The 13,681-nt window shown below is 35.4% G+C and overlaps 1 protein-coding gene across 2 annotated transcripts in view; it reads left to right on the forward strand.

Annotated features, from left to right (window-relative positions):
- Positions 1 to 13,078, forward strand: part of CEP120 (centrosomal protein 120) — a 79,151-nt gene extending 66,073 nt beyond the window's left edge. For both annotated transcript variants that reach the window (XM_082620949.1, XM_082620948.1), the window contains exons 19-20: positions 7,225 to 7,370; positions 11,225 to 13,078. In XM_082620949.1, coding sequence (XP_082477075.1) covers positions 7,225 to 7,370; positions 11,225 to 11,459 — 381 coding nt within the window. In that variant the 3' untranslated portion in view covers positions 11,460 to 13,078. The remainder of the gene's footprint in view (positions 1 to 7,224; positions 7,371 to 11,224) is intronic.
- The last annotated feature ends 603 nt before the right edge of the window (positions 13,079 to 13,681 follow it).

A 13,681-nucleotide genomic window follows, 5' to 3' on the forward strand; every position in this document is an offset into this window, starting at 1 on the left:
ATTCCCTGACTTCAGACTATACTACAAAGCTATAGTCATCAAAACGGTATGGTACTGGCACAAAGACAAATATAGATGAATGGAACAGGATAGAAAGTCCAGAGATAAACCCATGCACCCATGGTCACCTAATTTATGACAAAGGAGGCAAGAATATACAATGGAGAAAAGACAGTCTCTTCAATAAGTGGTGCTGGGAAGACTGGGCAGCTGCATGTAAAAGAATGAAATTAGAACATTCTCTAACACCATACACAAAAATAAACTCAAAATGGATTAAACACCTAAATGTAAGACCAGACACTATAAAACTCTTAGAGGAAAACATAGGCAGAAACTCTCTGACATAACTGGCAGCAGTATCTTTTCAGATCCACCACCTAGAGGAATGAAAATGAAAACAAAAATAAACAAATGGGACCTAATCAAACTTAAAAGCTTTTGCACAGCAAAGGAAACCATAAATAAAAGGAAAAGACAACCCACAGAATGGGAGAAAATATTTGCAAATGAAGCTACTGACAAGGGATTAATCTCCAGAATTTACAAACAGCTCATGCAGCTCAATATGAAAAAAACAAACAACCCAATCAAAAAATGGGCAGAAGATCTGAATAGACAGTTCTCCAAGGAAGAAATACACATGGCCAAAAAGTACATGAAAAGAGGCTCAACATCACTAGTTATTAGAGAAATGCAAATCAAAACTACAATGAGGCATCACCTCACACTGGTCAGAATGGCCATCATAAAAATGTCTACAAACAATAAATGCTGGAGAGGGTGTAGAGATAGAGAAAAGGGAACCCTCCTACTGGAGAGGGTGTAGAGATAGAGAAAAGGGAACCCTCCTACACTGTTGGTTGCAATGTAAATTGGTACAACCACTATAGAAAACAGTATGGAGGTTACTTAAAAAACAGCTACCATGTGATCCAGCAACCCCACTCTTGGGCATATATCTGGAGAAAACCATAATTCGAAAAGATACATGCACTGAGTGTTCATTGCAGCACTATTTACAATAGCCAGGACACATGGAAGCAACCCAAATGTCCATTGACAGAGGAAAGGATAAAGAAGATGTGGTACGTATGTGCAATGGAATATTACTCAGCCATAAAAAATGAAATAATGCCATTTGCAGCAACATGAATGGACCTAGAGATTGTCATACTGAGTGAAGTAAGAGAAAGAATTTCTAAGATCATATGATATCACTTATATGTGGAATCTAAAAAAATGGTACAAATGAACTTATTTACAAAACAGAAATAGAGTCATAGTTATAGAAAACAAACATGGTTGCCAGGGGGAAAGGGGGAAGGAGGGGTAAGTTAGAAGTTTGGGATTGACATATACACACTACTATATATAAAATAGTTAACAAATAAGAACCTACTGTATAGAACAGGGAAGTCTACTCAGTACTCTGTAATGACCTATATGGGAAAAGAATCTAAAAACGAGTGGATATATGTATATGTATAGCTGATTCACTTTGCTGTAGAGCAGAAACTAACACAACATTGTAAATCAACTGTAGTCCAATAAAAATTAACTAAAAAAAAAAAAAAAATAGCCCCAAAACAAAGAAAATATTTAAAGCCATGGAGGAAGAGGGAAACGTTTCCTTCACAGGAGCAACAATGAGGTTGGCAGATGAACTTTCAGCAGTAGCAAAGGAATTCATAAAACAGTGGAATAACATCCTTAAAGTACTGAAAGGAAGTAAGTAATGGCCCACCTAAATTCAGTATCCAGTGAAAATGTACTTCATTATTGAAAGCAACATAAGACTTTCAGACTAACAAAAATTGGGAGAAAACAATAATCACAGTATTTGTTGGGTTTAAAATATATAGAGAATTAAAATTCATGGCAAATAATAGTACAAAAGATATGAAGGGATAAGTAGAGTTAAAATGCTTAAAGTATGTTGCATTGTCTGTGAAGTTGTAAAGGTCCTAATTTCTATGTAAAAGAAGAGCAAAAATAAGCTGATAGAAGGGAAAAATAGAATGACATAAAATATTAGATTAATCTAAAAAAGGACAAAAGGAGAGAAGCAGAACATAAAATAGATGGCAGAAGTAGAAAATAGTAATATGTAAAGATTTAAACCCATATATATCACCCATTTCTTTAAATATAAATGGACTGAATACCATTATTAAAGACATATTCAACTAAAACCTGAATTAAAAAAACAACAGTATGTGCCTTAAATATAAGGATGCTTTAACTATAAGAGTACAAAATGGTTGAATTTAAAAAGAGGGGAAATTGTATATTACATTAATATTAACCCACAGAGCTTAGACTCTAGGGCAAGAGGCATTACTGTAGATTAAGAGAGTTTTCATAATCATAAAAGGGTCAGTCACCTAGAAGTTGACAACAATTCTACATTGAGTGTTCCTGGTAACAGCCACAAATTTATATAAAGCAAAAATTAATAGAACTAAAAGGAGAAATGGACAAACGCATAATAATGGTAGATTTTACCGTAACTCTCCTGGGAACTGATAGAGCAAACTAACAATGGATAATAAGATTTAGAAGATTTAGATGACCTAACCATTGTTATATGTAGAATACTTCATCAAAAAAGTCCCAGGGGGTTTCCCTGGTGGCGCAGTGGTTGAGAATCTGCCTGCTAATGCAGAGGACACGGGTTCAAGCCCTGGTCTGGGAGGATCCCACATGCCGCGGAGCAACTAGGCCCGTGAGCCACAACTACTGAGCCTGCGCGTCTGGAGCCTGTGCTCTGCAACAAGAGAGGCCGCGATAGTGAGAGGCCCATGAACCACGATGAAGAGTGGCCCCTGCTTGCCACAACTAGAGAAAGCCCTCTCACAGAAATGAAGACCCAACACAGCCATAAATAAATAAATAGATAGATAGCCAAGCATTTGAAGCCCTTTAAAAAAAAAAACAAGTCCCAGGATACACATCATTTTCTAGTGCACTGGAACATTTAGCTAAATTGCTCATATGCTGAATCGAACAGCAATTCTAAACAAATTTCAGAGGATTGTAATTCAGAATATGTTCTCTGAGCACAATGAGATTAAGCTAGAAATTAGTAATAAAAAGATAATAAGTATCCCCCATGATTGAAATAGTACACTTCTTATAACCCATGGCTAAATTGGAGACCACAAATGAAATTAGAAAATGTTTTGAACTAAATAATTAAAACATGTCAAGACATGAGCTTTAATGAAAATTGTGCTTAAGGAGATTTATAGCGTCAGGTTCACTTGAAAAATATCAATAAGAAAAGCATGAAATCTGTTCTCTAAATATCCCTTTCAAACAGTAAGCAATTAGGAGGAAGGAAGTAATCAAAATGAGTAAAAATTGATGAAATATGGGGAAAATGTACAGCAAAATCAACAAAGTTGTCAAAGAGTGTTCAAGGACCAAAACAATAGGCAGTAACTCCCAATATCAAGGTTTAAAAAAAATGGGACAGGGCTACAGATCCACAGACATTTAAGGAGATAAAAGAATGGTATGAAATTTTTATGTGAATATGAGACACAGAACTCAAAACCAATACAAAAAGAAACAGATAATAGAAGTAGTCATGTAGCTATTAGAGAAATTTAATATGTAATGAAAAACCTTCACCAAAAGAAGGCTCCAGACCTAAATGGCTTCACGTTTCAATTTTAGTAAACATTTTAGAAAGACCACTAATCTTACACAAACTGTTTCAGAAACTATGAAGAGAGAATACTTCTCACTTTTTAAAAAAATGAGACCAGCATTATCTTGATCCTAAAATCTGACAAGGACATTATAAGAAAATTAATTGGCCAATCTCATGAACATAGATATAAAACTTGTAAGCATCACAACTAAGTTTATTTATTAAACAAAGGAGAAGTTGACTATTTACCCCCTTAAAAAATAAAGGAGGACTTCCCTGGTGGCACAGTGGTCAAGAATCCGCCTGCCAATGCAGGGAGCACGGGTTCGAGCCCTGGTCCGGGAAGATCCCACATGCCACAGAGTAACTAAGCCCGTGTGCCACAACTACTGAGCCTGCGGTCTAGAGCCCGTGAGCCACAACTACTGAGCCCATGTGCTGCAACTACTGAAGCCCGTGCGCCTAGAGCCTGAGCTACGAAACTCGGAGAAGCTACTGCAGTGAGAAGCCCACTCACCACAACTAGAGAAAGCCCTCACGCAGCAATGAAGACCCAACAACAAAGACCCAATGCAGCCAAAAATAAATATATTTATAAAGGAAAAAATAAAGGAGAAGAAATCAAATGCTCCTATCAAAAATGCAGAAAAAGTCAATACCCATTCATAGTAACAATTCTTAGCAAACTAAGAATGTAGGGGAAATTTCTTAATCTAATAAAACCTACCAAAAAATATTTCTTAAAGGTTTTCCTCTGAAATCAGGAATGAGAGAAAAATGCCCTCTATTATCATTTCTTAATATTGTACTAGAGGTTCTATCCAGTGTAACAGGCCGAGAGAGAAAGGGTCTATCATCTGGAAAGGAAAAAGTAAAACTGTTGTCATTTGCAGATGACAGTTGTTATGTACATAGAAAACCAGAAAGTATCTACAGATGACCTATTAGAATTAATAAGTGAGTTTAGCAAGTTTACTGGAAACAAAATGAGTATGTAAATATCAATTTAAATTCTCTATACCAGAGACAGAGAACAGAAGTTTTAAAACTCTGCCATTTGCAGTAGCATTTAAAAACTTGAAACTCCTAGGTGCACATTCAAAGAAAGATGCTACTCAGTATATAGAGAAGTATAAAATATTGTTAAACAAAATTTAAAAAGACCTGAATAATTGGAGAGGTAAACTGTGTTCACTGTTTGAAGAATTAATATTGTAAAGATAATGGTTTTGGCCAAATTGATTTGTAGATTCAGCATAATCATAAGCAGTTCCAGCAGGCCTTGTTTTTTCAACCCTAGAAATTGATATTTATATGAAAATACACAAGTCAAGAATAACTAAGAATTTTGAAGACAGAAGACATACTATCAAATATCCAGAGTTACTGTTACAAAAGTTATAGTAATTAAGACAGTGAAGTTTAACGGAAGGATAGAGAATCCAGAAACAACTCATACATCAAAGGACAGAGGTGATGTATAACAGGTGGCACTGCCAAGCAGTGGGGGAAAAGTTGTTTTCCAGTAAATGTTGCTAAGTCAATTGGAGCTCTGTATGCAGAGAAGAAGAAACTTGATCTCACCATACACAAAACCAATTGCATATGAGCTTTTGATAAATGAAGCTTCAAGAAGGTAATGTAAACTAGTGTCTTCAAAACAGGCACTTAGGGACTTCCCTGGTGGCACAGTGGATAAGACCCCACGCTACCAATGCAGGGGGCCTGGGCTCGATCCCTGGTCAGGGAACTAGATCCCACATGCGTGCTGCAACTAAGACCCCATACAACCAAATAAATAAATAAAAACAAGAAACAAAAAACTGAGGCAGACAAAAAGAAAGATAAATTTGGACCATATTAGAATTAAGTAAACAACACCATTAAAGTAAAAGGTAAGACAAAGACTAGTGGAAAATATTTACAATTTAAATAATTGACAAAGGATTTATCTAGTATATGTAAAGAACCACACACATATCAATGAGGAAGGATGGACTGCCAAGTAGAGCAAAGGGCCAAATGGTTGAACAGGAACTTTACAGAATAACAATGCCATTAAAAATATTAAAACACGTTCAACCTCATTAGTATTTGAAAAAATACAGAATAAAATCATGAGATACCACTACATAAGTTATCAGAATGGTTTAAATGAAAAAGAAAAAGAAAAAACTGACATTACCCAGTTTTGGCAAGAGTATAGAGCACTGGAATGCTTCCATGGGAGTGTAAATTAGTACCGCTACTGTAAAAACAGACCATATTTACTAACATTGAAATTCTTATACCCAATGACCCAGCAGTTTGAATTGCAGGTATATACTCAGTAGAAATGCATACAGAAGTCCATGAATGTACAATAATGTTCACATCAGCTTTATAATACAAAACTGGAAACTAACGCAAATGCCCCTCGGCAGTGGAATGAAAAGACTGTATATTCATCCAATAGAATGCTAAGTAGTACTGTGAATCATCAACTACACATAATACGAACGGATCTGAAAAAATGGTTAGCGAAAGAAGCCAGACATAAACTTACACTGTACAGTTCCACGTACACAAAGTTCAAAGCAATGAAAACTTATTCATGGTGTTAGAAATTAGTCCTATCTTTGGTGAAGGATGAGTGGTCAGTGACTTGGGCAGGAACACAGAGGGGCTTCTGGGGTTATGATAATCTCCTGTTTCTTGTTCTGGATGGTGGTTATGGGAGTAGTTCACTTTGTAAAATTTGACCAAAGTGCACCTTTATGATTTGGTAGTTTTGTTATTACTCAGTAAATGTTTCTTTTTTAAAAAAGATGATGTTACCTATTGATCCAAGCTTTCCCATTTAGGGGTTCTGTTCTAAAGAAAGAAAAGCACTTGTGGTCCCTAAGGAAATATAGAGAGAGATTCATGAGCTAACTATGTTAGATGACAGGATGTCTTACTGCAGCATTCCAAAATGTCTGTTATTGAGAGGGTGGTTGACTAAATCATGGAATATCCATTGTGTGGAATGTCACACATTTATATAAAAGAAATTTTATCATGTGCATAGATTTCTATGTAAGCCTTGAGAAAAGAGTGGAAAGGCATATTATTTCTTGAGGGAGGAGTGGAGTTACTAGTTCAGAGCCAGTTATTGAATCTTTCTTGGTTCCTCTGTATAATTTGTATGTTGTATAATTAACTTGTATAATTTACCATTCCTTTATATAATTGTAATTTCTTAGATAACTGTGTATAACTAACCATTTCTTAAATACTACTCTTAACCATTGGTCCTGTGGCAACTCGTTGTGTTGACAGCAGACTCTTTCTTGCCTCTAACTACTATTAGATCTTACGACATTTAGCTAACCTCAGTCACTGATTGGGCCATGAGTGGTTATGGCTTATAACAAGAAGGGAATCACGGAACAGTTTGTAAAGAGAACCTGGGCTTTCTATATAATAGAATCTGCAGTGTGTGGCTCTATCATGGGTGCTGTCAAGGAGGATTATAATCATAAGTCAAAGTCATATAAATATATTTATTCCTAACATTAGAGATCTGGCTTGTTTCTTTCAAGCGGGAGCAAGAAAGTCAAATGGCTCGTCTTAAAAAACAGCAAGAAGAGTTGGAACAGATGAGACTACGTTACTTGGCTGCTGAGGAAAAAGATACAGTAAACACCGAGAGACAAGAATTGTTGGATATAAGAAATGAACTGAACAGGTATAGTAACTAAAAAGTACTTTTTTTCATACAAAAACAAAAGTTCAAATAGGACAACTTTTTATTTAGTCATTGGTCTAGGGAAAGTACAACATCAGGTCTTTCAAGAATAAGGTACATTATATATAAAAGGTAGTTGAGTTACACAATAGAAAATCTTTGCCAAAGACCATTACTCGTAACATTTTTTTTGCCATGAACATAGCCGTATTTAGCTTTTTTGTTTCCACTCATAGCATTAGTACTTTACATTTTATTCCTGTGTGACTGTTTTAGGATTATTGCTACTATTTCAAGGTAATTGAGTATACTGAATTTTTAATTACATAAAGTAAAAGAAATTTCAAATACTGTTATATTCTTAATGTAAGTAATACAGAATATAGCTCTTAATTATTGCCCTGTGTATCAGCAGCTATTTTAAATGCCTTATACGCCTATCTCCACTATTTTTAATCCTCGAAGCAACTTTTTGAGGAAGATATTATCCCCATTTCGAGATGAAGAAACCAAGGATTAAAGAGATTTAAGTACCCTTTCCAAGGTCACACAGCTAGTAAATCAGGGAGCCAGAGTTCATATCTGATTCCAGAGGTTGTATTTTTAACTCCTCTGCAACAATGGGCTTCTCTATAGTGTCATGTTCATCTTAGTTACAATTTCAAGTATTTCATGTTAGAAAAGTAATCATTAGGAAGCAGTATTAGAACAAATTACTGTCTTTTTGAGGGGAGTGTACAGGAAGATTTTCTAGCTTAGTTTAGCAAGAGACTAGTATTTTTGTTGCAGCGAAGCATACTGTCTTAGCTCAGGCTGGCATAACAAAATACCATAGACTGGGTGGCTTAAACAGCAGAAATTTATTTTCCCACAGTTCTGGAGGCTAAAAGTTCAAGATCAAAGTGCCAGCATGGTTAGTTTCTGGTGAGGACTCTCTTCCTGACTTGTTAGACAGCTGCCTTACCACTGTGTCCTCACAAACTCTACTGTGTCTCTTCTAAAAAGTGTATAAATCTCATCATGACACCCCCGCTCATGACCTCATCTAAACCTAATCATCTCCCAAAGGTTCCATCTCCAAATACCATCATATTGTGGGCTGGGGCTTTAAACATATGAATTTTGGGAGGACACAATGTATACATAGGACATACATTTGACAGAATATCCCATGATATATCCCTATATAAATCGGGAAAATTCAGTCACTATATTAGGTGGGTTTGGAGCTGAATTACACCACTGCATTTAGAATATTAATGTATAAATATCAGTTGGAAAAGGTCAAGGTCTATAATGCATGCTACAGGGCTCAATTCACACTATTATTCTCTTTTTATTCAGCAAATATTTATTTGGTATCTACTATGTCATAGGTTTGGAAGATGTTACAAATTAATTTTAACATGTGCTTTGCCTTGCAAAATTTTGCTATTATATATAGCAATTTGTTTTAGTTTAGCAAATACATACTAAGCACCTACTGTTTGCTGAGCACTGTTTTGGTGGTTTAAACGAAGATAGCTATTTGCTGATAGGTCATATAAAATTAAAATTTATTATTAATGTCTTAATAAATTAAGATTTAGGGAGAGCTGAAACCAACAAGATTAAATACGTTAGAAACAAAAGCAGAGTTCTCTGTATAAATTATAAGAAAAATCTCTTAAGTGATGGGCAAGACATAATAAAACAGTTGATGTGAGAAAGCCTAGGAGGGTTTAAGTGACTACTACTAACAATGTGACTTGGCTGCCAAAGAGCCAGTGCAGTTAGGGACATTCATAGAAGGAGTGCTCAATACACACTGTGGTAAAACCACCTCTGGGTTCTTACCAGTGTGCAACAGACTTTAAGGGAAATCAGCTACCTAGAGAGCTGCCAAAGGAATGTGACCAAAAAGTGGTTAGGAGAGTGAGGGATATTAATTTGTAGAGAAGTCTTGGGCAGAGTATTAGAAAGCTCTCTTCAGATATCTGGAGGGCTACCATGTTAAAAATAATTCAGTAGGATTTCCTCTTGAACAGAATCATAGCCAGTTATTGGGAAGTATAAAGGCGCATACTGAGTTCAATATAAGAAGGAACTTTCTAACAGAGCAATTCTGAAAGCAGTAGGTTCCTAGTGACACAAAGCTGGGTGAGTGGAGTCCATACATAGTGTTTGTCAGGGGAGTAAAGTTTCCTTTGATAACTTTATGGACTTCTTCAGCCACAGGGTTCTAAAACCCTGATGTGATCATGAATGCTGATTGCATTTTAGTAAAGACTTGATAGGGATAGTCTCTCAGTTGTGTAAAAATTTCATTTGTCCTTCATGCATAAACAGATGAACAGGGAAATGGTTGAACTTCCTGGTACATAGTTTGGCACTGTGTGTCATTAATCTCCCAAGAGGACCTCTTCCTCCAAGAGAGCTGTAAGAGTTAGAGTAGGGGAAACAACTATTCAGAAATCTTCTCTTACTCATCCCCATGTGTTGCTCAGTTTTACGAGTGTCCCATTAATCACTTGATTTCCACCCCAGTCCCAAAGCACAGGGCCCTCACTATTTAGGGTTTTTTTCTTAGAACAGATAGAGGTATTTGGTGTCCTTTTTGGACTGTATACCTCAGTTTCTTGTTCTTTTGTGAGGGATCTTAGGAGTCAGTTCAGGTTTCAGAGAAGTATATGAACAAACAAAACTGTACACTCCCAATGCTCCTGCACCCTTTCCGGGGCCCAGTGCTCCTTGTCTGTCGGGGCAGGACACTCTCCTCCCAGGCTCTTCCTCCCTCTCCGCCCCACGCCATGTGTAATTTGAGAAGTGGATTTGGTTCTCATTGGCTTACTTACGGTGAAGACCATCTAGAAGCAGGGGCTTAGACTCAATTGCTTTTTTATCTTATTTATAAAGACAAAGGTTAGGAGTAGTTGCAAATTAAATATTTTCGTAGCCAGTTACGTAGAGTATAAAGTTATGTCTTAGTTGTGGATTCCAAATTAAATTAAAACCTACTCTGTGTCCAAACTTAGTATACTTACTAAGTGATAATGTAATGCCAAATATACTCCCCATTTTCAAGGTAAAGTGATTGATGATATTCCATTGTAAAGATCCAAATCCCAGGCTGGCACCTGCTCCCCTTTCTTCATCTCTTAGATAAGATCATCATGAATATAACTTGAAGCTATCCATACAGACTCTTAAAATGTACATGCCCTTTGAACCAGGCATTCACATCTATAGAATATCACTTTCTATGAATACTTAGTAATATAAGCTCCATAATAATGGGAACTTTTCTTCTTGATTCAACTGCAGTATCCCCCAAACCTAGCACTGTTTAGTAAGAGTAAATATTTGTGGGATGAATTTAGAAGAAAATTTCATGTTCAAAAAACATAACAAAGGTTTAATAACAACCTAAAGGTCAATAATAATGATATAGGAAGATATTCATTATATTAATAAGTGATACATATAACGTACAGAATTGCATATATAGTTTTCTAAAAAGTTAGCAATACTGTGTTTAAAATACATGCATTTTTTTAATTGAGAATACAGAAAATTATTACTCAGATTGGTTATCTCTGGTTAATAAGATGGTGATGATTTTCTTTTCTACACATTCCCCAAATTTCTACAGTTTTCATGTATTTTATAATTAGGAAAACAAGTATTGTTTTTAAAACTGTCTTTTATAAGTGTGCGAACTCCGGCCAACCAAGTGGTTTTTGTTTTCTTCCTGAAAATATTACTAAAAAATGTACTTTACCACTAAATCATTTTGTTTTTAAGTGGTGTTGTTAACTGAAAACCAAAAGAGTGTTTGTCGCTTGCTAGAGTGGCATGTGTTCTTGACTTCTCAGGTTAAGGCAACAAGAACAAAAACAGTACCAGGATTCCAGAGAGATTGCGAGCGGAAAAACGGATGGCCCACACGGCAGTGCACTGGAAGAAGGTTTGGATGATTATTTGACTCGCCTCATAGAAGAAAGGGATACTTTGATGAGGACGGGTGTGTATAATCATGAGGATCGAATAATAAGTGAACTTGACCGACAGATTGGAGAGATTTTGGCAAAAAACAATGCCAGTAATTAATAACATTTGGAAAACCTTTACAGAGACTCCAGGTCTCAATTTTAATTTAATAGTAAAGCCCTCAAAAGAAGGGGAAATGGATGTTTTACAATGCAATTTTCAGTTTTTTATAAGCAAGATTTTGTATGTTGTTGTATAGTATTTATTCGATTTTATTTACTTTATGCTACCTCTCCCACTCTGGTTTATTTGTAATTGCATTTTATAGTCTCATTTTTAATGACTTTTCAGTGTTTCTCATAATTTATAATTTCATGGCTAACTTTCAGAACGGCTTTTCACTAAATTTATTCTCAGAGAAATGACTGTAGTAATTTCCAGTTACATAATTTTTTATGTTGAGCCAAAAGAGTATATGTTGCACTTTAAAAATGCTGTCCTGTTCATCTGAATAGAGGTATCTTAAAAGTTGAGACCACTTGTAAATGCAACTAGTTTTATTTAATTCATTTTAGATGAGCTGTCTTTTTTAACTTGTAACATTTGCAGGTGACAAGTTAGAAAACAGAAAGCAGGATCAGTGCAAAGAAGCCATTTGTGATCTATTGAGTGACAAATTAGTCATTTATTTAAATGAAGTTAATACAGATTAAACTTGTTTCAACAGCTATTGAATTTTCAAATTTTTAGTATACTCTTAACTTTTAAGAATATGAAGTAATAGCTTAGTAAGTTTTCTCTGTCAGTCTCCTGCTCAAGATTGCATTGTTTTCTTTTGTTAAAAATAGAGATTTCATTTTCCAATAATAGTAATACTAGTTGTTAATGTAAACCCTCTGTAATAAAACATGGAAACAGACGCATAAACGCTTTAGCTAAGAAAGTAGAGTGAAAACCTACTATTTTTGACTCCCCCTGAGTTTAATCAGTCATTTACAAAAGAACATGAGATTAAGTCATTGGATTTATGTAGTGTCATGTCAGTATAAATTTTTAAGAATTCCTTTGTATTCTTCAGAGCCAACATTTGCCCTCAAAGCAACACTTTCCACTTCCTTTTACAGGGTACTAAAAAGGTTTGACTAGCAAATTCACAGATTAGGTGAGCTTTGAAATATATGTAGTTTAAAATTTCTTATTCCGAAATAAATTTTAAGTATATACTCTAGGAAATATATACTATTTACTGATAACTTCTACAAAAGCAGAAGAGGCTATTTGGTGACACTAAATTTTCTGTTGTTTTCAAGGTGGCATATTTCTTGTTTGGGAAATTAAAGTCCCTACATGCTTTATATGTTTTTTCCTCCCCCCTTGTTAACAAGTGTTAATCTGAAAACAACCCAAGAGTAAATAGAGAAATTACTGAGAGAATAATGAATATGTGAATTATAGCAAGAATGTGAAGTATTAATTATGGCTAGACATTTTCTCTCATTGATTTTTGTGCCACATGAATGGAACAGAAGTATTCTTTTTATTTGGGAAGGTCTTGGGTAAATATTGTGACTGTGCCTTCAGTTGCACCGTGTGCTGCATGTGACTGTTTTCAAACACTAGAGGGGGCCTTAGATTTAAAGAAACAAAAAGGACATTTCTAAAATGGATGTGTGGTTTGCCTTCTCTAAAGTAATCCTTTGGCTATGTATTTTATCAAATAAAAATGATACTTGTATGCATCTTTGAGCTTCTGAGCAGTCTGTTATTTTTTTGTTAAATGGATTGGGCAAGTGCTTGGCACTTCCTGTATCAAGTTACTTTGTATTTTTGGTTTTTAAGTGCTTACATTGCAGATAGATACTTTTATATGTTCTAAAATTGGGAGAGTCTGAAGTTTTAACACCTTTTTGTGGTCCTGTAGCAACAGACGTTTCATTTGTAAGTGGCATTTACTGTATTTATACTGATTGCTGTTACTAAATTATCATCGGTGCCTGGGAGTTGAGTTATGACCATAGTAGAGAGATGAGTGAATGAGCAAGTGAGTAGGTGAGTGAATAAGAAGTTTCCTCAGTACTATATGTAACAGCGACCTTTCATCAGGTATTTTCATGTGAAACAAAGTTTACCTTTAAAATGTTTGTGATTCCTTTTCATGGAGAAAGCCTAGTTTCTATGTGTAAGGCTAGCACATACTGCACGGGAGGTGTATTACTACGTCTTCCAGGTATGTGTGGTGCCATGTCTGTATAAATTGGAAGAGTTCCTTTACAGGTATATCCCAGTGATTTCTATATAGACTTGGGATCCTGTTGCTTCCAGCAGGTGTGGAAGTTTTGAGT

The sequence above is a fragment of the Mesoplodon mirus genome, assembly GCF_964341445.2.
Source record: "Mesoplodon mirus genome assembly, chromosome: 5".
In the NCBI taxonomy this organism is placed as follows: Eukaryota; Metazoa; Chordata; class Mammalia; order Artiodactyla; family Ziphiidae; genus Mesoplodon; species Mesoplodon mirus.